This window comes from Vespula pensylvanica, chromosome 8 (assembly GCF_014466175.1).
Source record: "Vespula pensylvanica isolate Volc-1 chromosome 8, ASM1446617v1, whole genome shotgun sequence".
Lineage (NCBI taxonomy): Eukaryota > Metazoa > Arthropoda > Insecta > Hymenoptera > Vespidae > Vespula > Vespula pensylvanica.
This window is the reverse complement of record NC_057692.1, coordinates 5,393,972-5,407,897: the sequence shown is the minus strand read 5'-3', so window position 1 is coordinate 5,407,897 and position 13,926 is coordinate 5,393,972. Positions and strand designations below refer to the sequence as shown.

The window sequence follows — 13,926 nt, the reverse complement described above, 5'->3', positions numbered from 1 at the left end:
CTATCGTGAACAAAAATTTTGATTAGAATTTATATAACAAACGATTTATGTCTTAAAAATATAAAATGTCCAAATAAAATGTACTTTCCTTTTTGGTATAGGGGGCATTTGCTATCGTAGAACAATTCTCATTGGATGTCGTCTTTCGAGATACGAAAGAAACCAATCGTTTTCAATATATTCTACATGAAATTGAAAAATTGTGATCTATTTAATCATACTCTGTATTAAAATAATATTCATCTTTAACAAATTTAGTAAATTTAAAATAATTAATCACAATATTACTATGTATGTAAATATTTTTCGCTAACCAATCAGAGATGACCTATAATGAAATGCAGTCACTGATAGGTGGATTTTTAGGATTACAATCGATTACTATATAAGACCGAATTTCTATGAATATTATTTAAAAAATATTATTTAAAGATGAAAGTTCCCGATATAAAAAGATGATTGAAGAAAATATATTAAAGGATAATAAAAAAGAAAGAGAAAAATTTCTATAAAGAGATAGAACTACGTAATAAAAAAGAGACGTGTACGCGGAGAAAATAATAATTAACAATGAAGATGGCTGCATATAGTTACAGAAAAAAAATTTTGAATTCTATAAAAAATTAATATTTAAAAAAAAAATAATATTATTATAATTAAAACAAATTTTATATGAAATCATTCAGTAATGAATTATAGGAGTGCATTGACCCCAGAAGAGAATGGTTGATCCGTGGTTGATTGGTCACTTTTTAGCATGGTTTTACGCAGAAGCGAGTGTAGAGCGCATCTTATTGTATATCGTCGAATGAAATTCTATATGCTAAAGCTAAGCAAAATATTTCTTTTTTTGCAACGTTAACAATTTAATATAATATTTAATAATAACAACGTCGAAAAGAATTTATAGTGTTAATGAAATAAAAAGAAGAAAGGTAAAGAGAGTGAAAAGACACAAATCGCGAATTGTCTCTTCGAGGTCTTTCTTAACACTTTGTAGCGCATCCGCGTTTCACGATTCTCTGGATTATTTCACGTTTGTGTATGTATATATGTATATACATATGTACGTACTCGTTTCTACGAGACCATCGGAGAACGTGTACACTTTCAAAGAGAACTTACAGTATTTCGAATAATTTTTCTTTCACTTCGATCATTTTCTAAATTTTTCTAACAAAAATTACGCGATACATAACGCATAAAAAATTTCTTTTCAAAGGAGATCTCGAGATTTCTGCCATTTGTTTTTTTTAAACGAATAAATTTGACTTCATCAACGAAGAAAGGATCCAATACGTTCATTTTAGTTCTGGCAGGTATGTGATTTTATTCGTTCGATCTGCTCTATAAAACATTTCTAGAAAGTTTGCTTGTTCCATGTATGAAATCTTGTCATTGTTATGTATTAAGATTAGAAGACGATCGAACATACAAATAAATATTAATACCTTTTTATTATGGGAATGATTTCTAACAGATCATTCATATATGTGATTATACAGCTGGTATTTCAGTTATATATTTTTTTAGGTTGACTGCTCTTTTATTAAAGGTGTTTCAAAAGGTGTGCAATAAAATAAGTTTTAATTGATTATCATAATGATTGAATAATAATTATTGAAAAGTATCAGATCTTATGCTTTTCTCGCGTGAATTTGTATTTCTTTGATCTACAAAAATATTTATATAATTTATTCATAATAAATCTATATGTTTCTGATACAGAATGGCACGTGGACAACAAAAAATACAATCCCAAGCAAAAGCAGCAGAAAAAGCTGCTAAAGTAAAGAAACAACAAGGACATAGTGCGAATGAACAAAAAAAGGCAGCGCAGAAAGCATTAGTTCATGTATGTTCGGTTTGCAAGGTAAGAATATTAGATATTATTTATAATTTAAGTAAAAATTTTACAGTTGTATCTAAATGAAATTATGTTTTATCATTATTTTATTAGGCTCAGATGCCAGATCCAAAGACTTACAAGCAACATTTTGAGAACAAACATCCTAAAAATGAACTACCTGATGATTTAAAAAATATATGAGGGTAGGAATGTCTGCAATGGATCGCACATAAGGATGCAGAGAGAGAATAACTACAATTGAGTGATATAGTTTAAGATTCATCCAATATTAAAATAGTTTCAAAACAAAGAAATAAACAACACCCCACTAGTGTTTTTAAGAAACTGTTTCGCAGTTACAGAGATGAATTATTATGCACATTCTAAACATTTGCGCATAATTCATGATGTGCTTGTGGTAAATTTGATTTGTAAAAAAAAAACCTACATTATTCATAAAAATCATACCTTAATCACACTACTTTTTAATATAGCACGAATGCATCAGAATCTGTACATTGCTAAATAAATAATTTAATGACTTTAGTAAAATAATAATTTCGGTATATGTGACTTAATATAATAGATTATGAAAGATCGATCTTTTGTCTATTTTAAAATTAGAGGTTACATTGGAAGATAATAAAATAATTTTACAACTTTTACAGATTTATATAATTTGAAAGGAAGATTATTGAATAGATTATTTAAGAATTAAAATTTCGTTTAAGAGATATATTAAATATGTTATTGAGTTTTTAATTTTCACAGAATCATTACCACATCAAATAATATATTCTGAGATCATCCGCTTGTGTTACTTCGTTAAGTTGTGTTTATCTCGAAAGAATATTAAACTACAAAAAAACTGCCAATTTAGAGAGATTGTATCGATTATTATCTAAGCAAATACTATGTAGTTGAAGTCCTTTCTCTATAGAACTTTATGTCAATTTAAGGATAATTTCTTTTAAAATCACAATTTTAAAACTTTAACATGGATGAACGGTATGTTAAAGCGAGAAGTAGAAAATTGTACTTAAATTGTTAATGTTATAACATATGGGATACTTGATAACATATAAATATTTATATATATATATAGATCAAGTGAATTTAATCTGTCACATCGTGTGCTTCATTTGCCTATGTGTGAATATTACAAACGACATGATTTAGCATTAATTCAGATACATTATTCTTTTAGTATTACTCTGTAGAATTTACAGTAATACATTGTATATTGAATTTTCAAAAATGATTTTTATAATTTTCAAGGGACATACGTTTCAAGTATATTTATTTGTAATCTCTATTAAGTTTAACATTTGTATTGTGAATAAAGTTTAGAAATAAACTCTTATATGTATTCTGTATTTTATTGCAAGTATATTTTTTATATTACAATATCATATTGCTATACGTTTTATTTGATTAGCACAAGGCAGAATTATCATAACATAAATATAAATAAGTTTCCTATATTAGATATTTATCTGAAAAGTAAACATATTATGTTGATAAAGACTGTATGGTAGTTCGTCTTTCGATATAAAATATAATATCAAATGTATAATTAATTTATTTGAAAATGAATTTTTGACTCTGTTTTAATAAAGCTTAATATAAGTTATAAATAGAAATGAATCATTTTTGAAGTTCAAAAAGGGTGATGTTACTCGGTTAAAAATCGCGCGCGCGCGAGCCTATCTCCTTCTGTAATCATTTTTATCCCGAAAGTTGAAAAATTGGTTAATTTGTTGTTACATGCATACGATGCGCATTGATATCAAAACTTGATAATTTAAATATATTTTTCTGTAGAATTATTTTGAAAGATTACACTTCGTTTTAGAAAAAAAAAAAGAACATTATTACGTATTCAAAAACATTTTATCAAGCGTAAGATTGATCTAGTAAGAAAAGGAAATTATTACATCATATTACGAATCGATCATTCGTGATTAACATATATTCATTACACGCAACGCAAGAGAGTGTCAATTTGTCAGAGTATATATAAGTGTCTGGTGAGCATTTGATTCTTCAGTTTTCATCAAGATTCAGTGAAGTTTTCACAAAATTTCTTAGTTCTTATCGTAATAATATCAATATCAGAAAGAAATAAACAAGTATCGTAAGTGGACAATATTTAACGAGAACATATAGGTACGAAATCCAAACGTTATAAATCAAAAAAACATTTTCTTTTTTTTTTCTTTTTTTTTTTTTTTTAATTTTATTCTTTCAATATTTTTTTCACAAAAAATCAATACTTTTTATTTTTACAATTAGTGCTTGGATCTTATATCGAAATAAATTCAGAAAGTATCCTAATCAAATTAATCATTGATTTATTGTTAAATTAAACAATCGTTTATCGATCAGTTTTATTTCATAATAATGATCTATTATTATTATGTTAATGACTTGTTTGCGAATATATAAGATATTACGTGATTTAGATGATTTTCATTTTTTTTTTTTTTTTATTTAAAAATCATTGAGTATGTATGATAATATTTGCGATATAATGATAAGTTGAAAAATATCATCTTATTTATTCATGCAGTAAGTGTAAAAGATGTTAATATTTACTATTAAAGATGACGCGATAAAGTGTAAGATAATTAACACGAAAAGATAATTTTGAGGCACGCACACAAGTGGTTCTTAAAAATATACAAATTTTCGATAATTCATACGGATAATCCCAATGTATGATAATATCAAATCACTTACTGTTTTTCGAAATATCATTGAATACACTTGAATAGAATTATTTTTTTTTTTTTTGAATTGAGACCAATGAAGCGTGCACTTCAATCGATTAACGTTTCTTAATCTAACGATGAGTTTTTAATAGTGGAATGATTTCTATGAAATTAATGATTGATAGGCGAAGCGCGGATTATTTGAATTTAAAATTATAGATAGAACGAAATTTACGTGTTATTTCTTTCTATCGGAGACATATATGCATATTATCGTAAGAAAAAAGTAAGAAAAAAAAAAAAAAAAAGAAAAAATTTGTTTGTGTTATACAATGATAGGATAGAAAGAAAAAATTAAATAAATTTTGTTGTTTCTCTTTGAACTTTTAGGTTATCGCTCGATAGAATGATTTTTTTTTTTTTAATAGATCAACGAGAGAAAGTGAAATCGATATATATATACATACATACATACATATATATATATATATATATATATATATATATGGGAAGAGAGAGAGAGAGAGAGAGAGAGATAGTAAAAATTTCGTAAGAAAAACTGATCTTTCATTTTCTTTTCCAGTTATATTTGAATATCAAAAAACAAAGTATCAGGATGGTGGATTCCGTCTTTTTAACACGTTCGCTCGGTACACCAGCGGAGGGTGTAAGAGATCAATATGCCGATGGAAAAGCTGCCAAAGTATGGGAAGTTTTCATCGGCGATAAAAATCAGAGGACACAAAATTATCGGGACTTTTTGGTGGGTCTCCTTAAGAAGAAAGGTTGCCATAGAATCTTGGATGTTGCCTGTGGTACAGGCGTAGATTCGGTAATGCTCCTTGAAGAAGGCTTCGAGGTCGTCAGCGTTGATGCTTCCGATAAAATGCTCAAATATGCTCTCAAGTCCAGATGGGAGAGAAGAAAGGAACCAGCTTTCGATAATTGGGGTAAGAAAGATATCTTCGTAAATTCTTATTTATCGTTCGCAAATTTTTTCTTCGTTCATTCGAATCTTTCTTTTTCTTTTTTTTTTTTTTTTTTTTGATATTACGTTCTGTAAGTAGAAATTTTAAAAATGAAAAGAAATTTAATTTTTCAATTAAAACAGAAATTAAAATTGAATTCTAAAGAAATTTCAATAGATCTTGTGATCGATTCGTCATGAAGACACTTGCGAGATTATTGTGAAATGTCTACTATGAGATAATATTTATCCGTTATTGTGCTTGATGAAAATATTTCTATTATATGCATATCGTACTTTCTTATCTACTGAGTAGATAAATATTATTAAGGAAAGGGTCGGTATGTTATCGACAGAGGTCAATCTTTATCGCAAACTACTGTTTCATCATTTTTTTTTTTTTTTTTTTTTTTTTTTTTTTTTTTTTTTTTTTTTTTTTTTATAATAATTGTTAATAAATCTTTGATAACTTTCTTCTGATTCGATAACAAATAATTTTCTTTCTTCTTATCTTTCTGATTCGATTTATTTTTTTTCTTCTTTAGTGATCGAGGAAGCAAATTGGTTGACATTATATAAGGATATCAGTCATTTAATTGGAGACGGTTTCGATGCTGTTATTTGCCTTGGAAATAGTTTTGCACACATGCCCGACTCCTTTGGCGATCAGAGAGAGCAAAAGTAAATTATCTACATAAATAATTTCACGATTTTCAATAAATAAATAAATAATATTCTTTATATACCTAATCTCTTTTATATTATTTATTTTTTAGACAAGCCTTTGCTAACTTCGAACGTTGTGTCAAACCAGGTGGATTGTTTCTGATCGATCACAGGAATTACGATTATATTATACAAACCGGTAGCACACCACCCAAATGTATATACTATAACGTGAGTATCGTTAAGATAATTTTTTTAATACGATAATAATTTTTTTATAATAATAATAATAATAATGATAATATACATCTTTTTCAGAGTCGACACATGACTAATATAAAAACATCAGTACTATTCATATCAGGCAAACCAGCAATCGTGACTCTGGACTATATGATTACTATCGACGAAAAAACAAACAAAAACAATTCAGAAAACGTTAACGAATTTAGGTTATCATATTATCCTCACAGATTGAACGTTTTTAGCGATATGCTTGCAGAAGCATTTCGATTTAAAGCAAAACATACGATATACGCTGATTTTAAACCAATGGATATGATAAAGAATCCTGGATTTTACATTCACGTGCTGGAAAAGTACTAGTTAATTAAGTAATCTCGTTACGAGATTCACAAAGGAAAGAAATTCACGTCGATGTGTATTTTTCTTATACTTTCGACGATTCTCATATGCCGTATTACGAGAAATGAATTTTTATTGTAGGAGTTAAAACGATTTCTCGATGATTGATCTCTTAAGATATACACGTAATTCGAGATTACGATGAGAGTTATTCTCTTTTTCTTTTTTATTGGTTACGAAATAAAAAGAAAATTGTCACTCGTAGAGCCTAGAAAAAAATCTATTAAAACAATATTGCTCATAAAATTGTGTAGTAATGTTCCATACTAAAGATGTGATTATACATTATCATTGTGATAATAATATAACAAACTTACTATATATTTACGGAAATGCGTGGGTAGTCGACGAATAAAATACTTGTTATCAATTTTGATCTTTTTTTATTATAAGTTCGAAAGCAGTATCTCATTGAGTATTCTAGCCAGGCTTTGTTCGATGCTACAATTTGATTTTTCAACGGTGTTTCGAGCGGTCATTGACGAGGATATTTTTCAAGGACGAGCTCGCTCTCTATATCTTCAGCACCTTCAGTCTTTCGGCGAATTAATTGCTCATCCTGAACGAGGCTTTTCTCTTAATACTTTTCTTTTCTTTTCTTTTTTCTTTCATTTTCTTCTTTTACTTTCTTATTTTTATTATTTATCACGAGGGATTATTCGGTGTTTCGTTTCAATCGAAACGTCTTCCTTTTCAATACATTGTAAGAATAAAAGATTAAAAAGAAACAAAGAAATATCACAAATGATCTGTATTTAAAAATCTCTCTCTCTCTTTCTCTCTCTTTTACTGTACTCTATTCCTTTTTTCGATAAAAAAATTATGGTTTCATTAAAAGGATCATAACACACTATCGAAGCCTCGGAAATTCGCTCGTCAACGATCGCCACAATTGAAAATGGCCAAAATCCCTTGCGTGGGATCTTTCACTTCTTTTTTTTATTCTTTCCCCCGCGTTTCTTTCGACTTCACAGATCGCACGATTAAATTCGCAAAGTTTCGTAAGAATCGTACCCCCGCATTCGGAGTGCATTATGTCCATTGAAAGTTATTTTTTTATTATTTTATTGTATTTTGTTCTTTTTTTTCTTTTTTTTTTCTTTTGTTTATTAACGCGACGATCGATTTTTAACGTCGAGTCGACATTTTGAAAAATGGAAAAGAGAATAATCGATCGACATCTACGCGTATTCCTCCTTTCCCCTTATTCACAACTTCTACTCTAAAAAAGAAAAAGAAAAATATGTATATCAGTGCATTGGCACTCCGCAATTGGGGGCTCGAATATTATTTTCTTCATAATTCGTTTACTTTCCTACCTTTCTCTTTCTCTTTTATTTTTTCTTTTCTTTCTTTCTTTTTTTGTTTCTTTGGAAATGACAAGGATAAAATTTACAAGGCCGAGGGCTGATTACAGTGCAACGAACTGCCCATATAGAAAAATGGACGAAGTGGTAGTTATAGCAAAAATTCCCCCCTTCTAGTAGTAGTAGTATAGTGATAATAGTAGTAGTTAGTAGTAATAGTAGTAGTAGTAATAGTAGTAGTAATAGTAATAATAATAATAATAATAATAATAATAATAATAATAATAATAATATATTTATGTATATATATATATGTATGTATATATATATATAATCTTTGTGATTTTTTTTTAATTCCTTTCGATTAAACTACTATTAGACTCTTGTGATCACTTTTGTTTTCCTCGAAAAATTCGATACATATTATTACATCACGGCTTCTTCGATCGTCGTTACGATCGCTGTCGTCGTCGTAAATTGTATATGAGAGTCTTCGATCGCCGTACGTGTCTTACAGATAAAATTTGTAAATCCTCGCAAGACGGAGAAGACTGTAATAATTAATAAATTAATTATATATGTATATATATATATATTTATATATACATATAAGATATATATATAATTTATTAATGAATGTATTCATATAATAATAATAATAATAATAATAATAATAAAAATAAAAATAACAACAACAACAATAATAATAATAATAATAACAGTAATAATAATTACATAATAATAATTCATTATCTCATTAATTAATTAATTTTTATCGTCCTATTCGTCGTGTTTTTTGTATGTGTATGTGTATGATAACTATAAGACTAACATTAATTCAAAATGGCGTCTGTTAAACTCTCCTTTGCTTTTTTAGATTATGTTGACTTTGATTGGTAGTGATATTTGAAGCAATACAAATTTGAACACACTTCGCGTTTTATATTCAACAAATTAATTCCTTTATCGAGATCGAAGGATGCGAATTTCTTTCAATCTTTTTTCTTTTATTTATTTATTTATTTATTTATTTTTTAATTCGAGTTGTTTTCCTTTTTACTTTTACTCTCCGTGCTTGATTATTTTTTTCCATCTTTGTTCGTTGTTTTGTGGAAAAAAGAAGGATAAACTACGTGCGAAGATCGCTAACAAATAAAATCGGGAAGACACGAACGAACGAGAAGATTATTATTAATTTTCCTTTTTCTTTTTCTTTCATTGATTTCTTTTTCAAAACGAGAACAGGACGTGAGAGATTCTGCGACATTTTTTGCTCTTTTTTCTTTTACATATGCATATGCGTACACGTCTTTGAAAAGTTCACGAGATGCTAATCAAATTGCTTGGCAAATATTTTTATTATTCATCCAAATATTTTTTTAACCATAATAAATTTTAATTAATCAGATACGTTACTTCTCATATGAAATAAAAAGTGATTTGGTCCGTTATTCGAGAAAAAAAGATAAATAAATTAAATAAAATAAAAGAATAAAAATAGATTTCGTTATAATTACATATAAATTTCTCGAGAACTTTTCAATGATCTTGTATTCGTTCGGATTCGACCGATCCATCGATCCCTCGAGGTGTGAAGCAAGGATTTATGCGACAGAAAAGATTTATGATTGACACGACTTCGAACGAGATAAAGAATCGATTAGACAAATTCGATTTTTTTTCTTTCTTCCTTTCTTTTTTCTTTTTTTACTTTACAAAGTACTCGCTCGAATACACGAATCGATTCAAATCTGTCGCTTTGAAATCCGATAGGAGGCAAGTTTGAAGAAATTATGAACATGACGATTCCGAACATGACGATTTCAAAGATATTATTGCTAGTTAATAGATAGATAAAAATTTGTCTTTTTCTAATCTTTCGCGCGTAACATCGACATAGAATATTTTTTTTTTATCGCCAGCGATTCGATCGTGTTTCTTTTCATATCGTTTGTCTACAAACATGCATGCATACGTTTATTCATTCATTCACATATGCATGCATGCATACATGCATGCATTTCTTCATAAATTAATTAATTAATCAATTAATTAATTAATCCATTCATTCATTCATTCATTCATTCATTCATTCATTCATTCATTCATTCGTTCAATCATTCATACATACGAACATACATACATACATACATACACACATATACACACATGTCCATGTTTTATATTTTTTATCGATTTTCGTTGATCAACTCACACTACACTTCGAGGGTTTTTTCGACAGCCACAAAGTAATTTAAAAAACGATTATAATGATGATGATGATAATGATAACAATAACAATACTAATAACAACAATAATAATAATAATAATAATGATAATGATAATAATAATGATGGTAATAGTAATAATAATAATAATACTAATAATAATAAGAAGAAGAAGAATAACTACAACAACAACAGCAAAAACAACAACAATAATAATAATAATAGTAATAATAATAATAGTAATAATAATAATGATGACGATGACGATAATAAATATATATATTTGATATATCATTTTTTATATCACTTGTTAACGGTTGATGATGCAGTTTTCGCTTTAAACGTAATATTTAATGGAATGTTTTTGTGTGTGTTGTGTGTGTGTGAATTTTGAAGCAAATATTCACGAATAGCGATTGTAAAAAATAATAAATTCAATTGCATTAGCCGTTCGTAATATAATATTATCAATACTCAGTATCAATTCGACGGATATTCGTTCGTCTTTTTATTTATTCATTTAATTAAATTTTTTATGTTTCCGAATTATTGCAATAGTGCAATACTATAATAATTCATATTTGCAAATATGAATTATAGCAAAGTGGCTTGATATATATATAAAAACTCCTAATATCACATCTTCTTATTATCTCAACTTCAATCTCGACAACAATCTGCACTATTAATATTTGCCTTGTTTAAGTGAAAATCAATTTGTTTATTTGTTTATCGCACAAGTTTTGTAAAATCATTTTCCCTCTCTCCTTCTCTCTCTTTCTTGATAATTTTCTTTTTTAAAAGTTAACCCTCTATATGCCAATTTTTTGTCATGTCTAATACAATAAAATTATACATAGCAAAAATTCTGACACGAAGTTACTATGTTAAAAAATAAGAGAATAGTGTTTTCAAGTTTGTTTCAGATATAAATTTGGAAATTGGCGCTAGCATGACTATCTGTATTAATCAATAATCGAGTTATAAATCGATAATCGAGAATTTCAAAGGTTGGATCGATCATCTAAATAAATCATTCCAATCATCTCGTTTATCAAATATGTTATATTTAATTAATCCTTTGCACTGTGAAGTTTTTTTCTATATAGGGAAATACAGAGTCGAATCTTTTCCGAGAAAAAATTGACGTATTTCAAGTGACTTAGCGAACGTTTTTCCTTTTTTTACAAGATTATATAAAAGTTAGGAATTAATTATAGATATTTACTAACTCACAAAAAAATGGCTTATACCATTACTTGAGAGTTTTTCGCATGAAGTAATATGTTCACGTGTATTTGTTCGACCGATAAAATCCATCAATTTTACATAATTTAGAATAATATACAAGAGAAAACATAACTATTCATAAATCAGTTATAATCACCCCTTATTCATCATTCGAGTTACTGTATCAAATCAAATAGCTACTAAGGATCGTCTTTCGAGTGCAAAGGATTAAATTTTATTTCCTTATCTAATCGATCTTCCTTTATCAAATCACATTTTGTAAAAATAATCTTAAAAATAGCAAAAGTAATAATTAAGTTCGTGGTAATATAAATGAAATAAGATCTCACAAAAAAAAAGAAAGAAAAAAATGATTAAAATATTTTGTTAAACGCACACACATACATATATATAAGTGTTTAACCTGAGATATATGGTGTTATAAAGGGTTAACAATATTAACGATGATAATAAATGTTTATTCGTTAATATCAACGATAACGAATTTTAACGAATAAAATAATATAAATTATTCCTCCCTTTTTCTTTTTTTTTTTTTTTCAATTTTCTATCATACCTTTACCTCTTTTTATGTATTCGAGTTGGACGATGGCGAGTCGATGATCGATTTCAATATCCGTGTCCTTTGACGTGGAAAAACGAAAATGCTGATGCTATAAAAAAAAAAAAAAAATTAATAAAAAAAAAGATAAACGAGATAGTCAAAAATCGAGATAGTATATTCAGACAGCAAACAGAGCAGATCCCCCTTTCGCGATTTCAAATAACTCGCGCGAGATGCAATAATTAATCGATCGGCGATTGAAAAAACTTGCTTTTTGTTTCCTATTTTTTTTTCTTTTTTTTTTTTTTATTTATCGTTCCACACGCACGCGTGCCTTTTATATATCCTGATTTTAAAGATACAAGTTACGTTAAAAATGTAATAACGTTATTAAATCTTAATTATTCAACGAATTTTCTTTTATTTTAACTTCTCTTATTACCTTTATTGTTGCCATTTTTATTGCTGTTCCAATAAACACGTCCATTTATCACTCACATCGTTGTTCCTATTTTCACAGATTAAATTCGTTGATTCCGACCGATTAGTGGTAACGAATTATGTTCAATGTGTAATTCTAATTATTGGACGAATTAGTTTTAGGCATATATTAGATAATTTTGTTTATTTCACGCACGTCTATTCTAATTTTTATTCGTTCGATGAAACGATTGAATGTAAACAAAAATGAGGAAAACAACGAATTATTAGATTCATGATTAGATTTGTGATTAGAAAGAGAGAGGGAGACGTGAAAGCCGTTAAACGATCTTGAACATCGACGAACGATTCCGATAAATTCCGATCATAGGAAATTATGAAACGGCATTCGCATAAGATTACTATAAGATTTGCATCTTATTTGTTAATGACACGATTGTAATTGCAAGTCGAGTAAACTTTTCGTAAATAGAATATGTGTGCATGTGTATGTATATGTGTATATGTATATGTATGCGTGTACGACTCGCCCGATAAAAACTGGGCACGAAAAACCTGCGCACCATTGAGTCGATCGATTTGGGATTATAATATGTTAGCTTCTTAGCTTAGCTTTTTCCTAAAATGTCAACGGCTTTTAAACTTTCGCGTATAAGTATATAAACTACGATAGAGCCAGCTATATCGTCTATTTGTCTAAAATCTAATTAACAAAGTCCTCGTATCATTTTATTCTTCGATAGTTTTTTATCTTTTTCTTCTTTTGTGTTATATATATATATATATACACATATATATGTATATATATATATATTTATATACACATATAACACGAGAAATGATAACTATTTTACTTCTTCTCTTCTCTCTCTCTCTCTCTCTCTCTCTCTCTCTCTCTCTCTCTCTCTCTCTCTCTCTCTCTTTCTCTTTCTTCTTTAAACTATATTTATATTATGTACACGCAAGCTTAGATGTGGACAAACGTTCGTTTTTTATACTTTCTGTTCGGATCATCGTTAATTATTCATTGGACGAATCATCCTCGAATATCTCTATCGAATAAATATATCATTACTTTTAATTATAGCCTACGACGATATATATCTCTATAACTTAATTTCTTGTTGCATTAAGAAAAAAGAAATAAAAAAAAAAGAAAAAAAAAAAGAAAAAGAAAAAAAGAAATAAAAAAGAAAGAATATAATGTAAAATTTATGGCATAACTATAAATATAATTTATATTTAATAAATCTTAATTTTGATATATCATCTTTGAATTAATTATGTGACAAAAAATGAAGAAGAATTCTAAA

The 13,926-nt window shown here is 27.6% G+C and overlaps 2 protein-coding genes across 5 annotated transcripts; both read left to right on the top strand.

Moving 5' to 3' along the window:
* The first annotated feature begins 772 nt into the window (after positions 1-772).
* LOC122631352 (zinc finger protein 706-like) lies at positions 773-3,225 on the top strand. Of its 4 annotated transcripts, XM_043816947.1 has the most exons (5): positions 773-1,042; positions 1,223-1,319; positions 1,534-1,567; positions 1,729-1,873; positions 1,961-3,225. In XM_043816947.1, the coding sequence occupies exons 4-5, from the start codon at positions 1,730-1,732 to the stop codon at positions 2,048-2,050; spliced, it is 234 nt and encodes a 77-aa protein (XP_043672882.1). In that variant the 5' UTR covers positions 773-1,042; positions 1,223-1,319; positions 1,534-1,567; position 1,729; the 3' UTR covers positions 2,051-3,225. The 4 variants fall into 4 exon arrangements, with proteins under 4 accessions (XP_043672882.1, XP_043672885.1, XP_043672884.1 ...); XM_043816950.1 differs by lacking the exon at positions 1,534-1,567 and having other exon boundaries at positions 774-935; XM_043816949.1 differs by lacking the exon at positions 1,534-1,567 and having other exon boundaries at positions 774-1,042.
* A 638-nt stretch (positions 3,226-3,863) lies between these two features.
* LOC122631351 (glycine N-methyltransferase) lies at positions 3,864-7,211 on the top strand. The gene is made up of 5 exons (XM_043816945.1): positions 3,864-4,018; positions 5,147-5,513; positions 6,076-6,211; positions 6,307-6,427; positions 6,515-7,211. The coding sequence occupies exons 2-5, from the start codon at positions 5,180-5,182 to the stop codon at positions 6,800-6,802; spliced, it is 879 nt and encodes a 292-aa protein (XP_043672880.1). The 5' UTR covers positions 3,864-4,018; positions 5,147-5,179; the 3' UTR covers positions 6,803-7,211.
* Positions 7,212-13,926: the final 6,715 nt, after the last annotated feature.

What these genes read in the sequence shown, in the direction of transcription:
- LOC122631352 (XM_043816947.1), top strand. Translation starts at nt 1,730, where the DNA reads ATGGCACGTGGACAACAAAAAATACAATCCCAAGCAAAAGCAGCAGAA. An exon ending in ATGTATGTTCGGTTTGCAAG is followed by an intron (nt 1,874 to 1,960) that starts GTAAGAATATTA and finishes TTATTTTATTAG; the next exon opens with GCTCAGATGCCAGATCCAAA.
- LOC122631351 (XM_043816945.1), top strand. Translation starts at nt 5,180, where the DNA reads ATGGTGGATTCCGTCTTTTTAACACGTTCGCTCGGTACACCAGCGGAG. An exon ending in GGCGATCAGAGAGAGCAAAA is followed by an intron (nt 6,212 to 6,306) that starts GTAAATTATCTA and finishes TTTATTTTTTAG; the next exon opens with ACAAGCCTTTGCTAACTTCG. An exon ending in CCAAATGTATATACTATAAC is followed by an intron (nt 6,428 to 6,514) that starts GTGAGTATCGTT and finishes CATCTTTTTCAG; the next exon opens with AGTCGACACATGACTAATAT.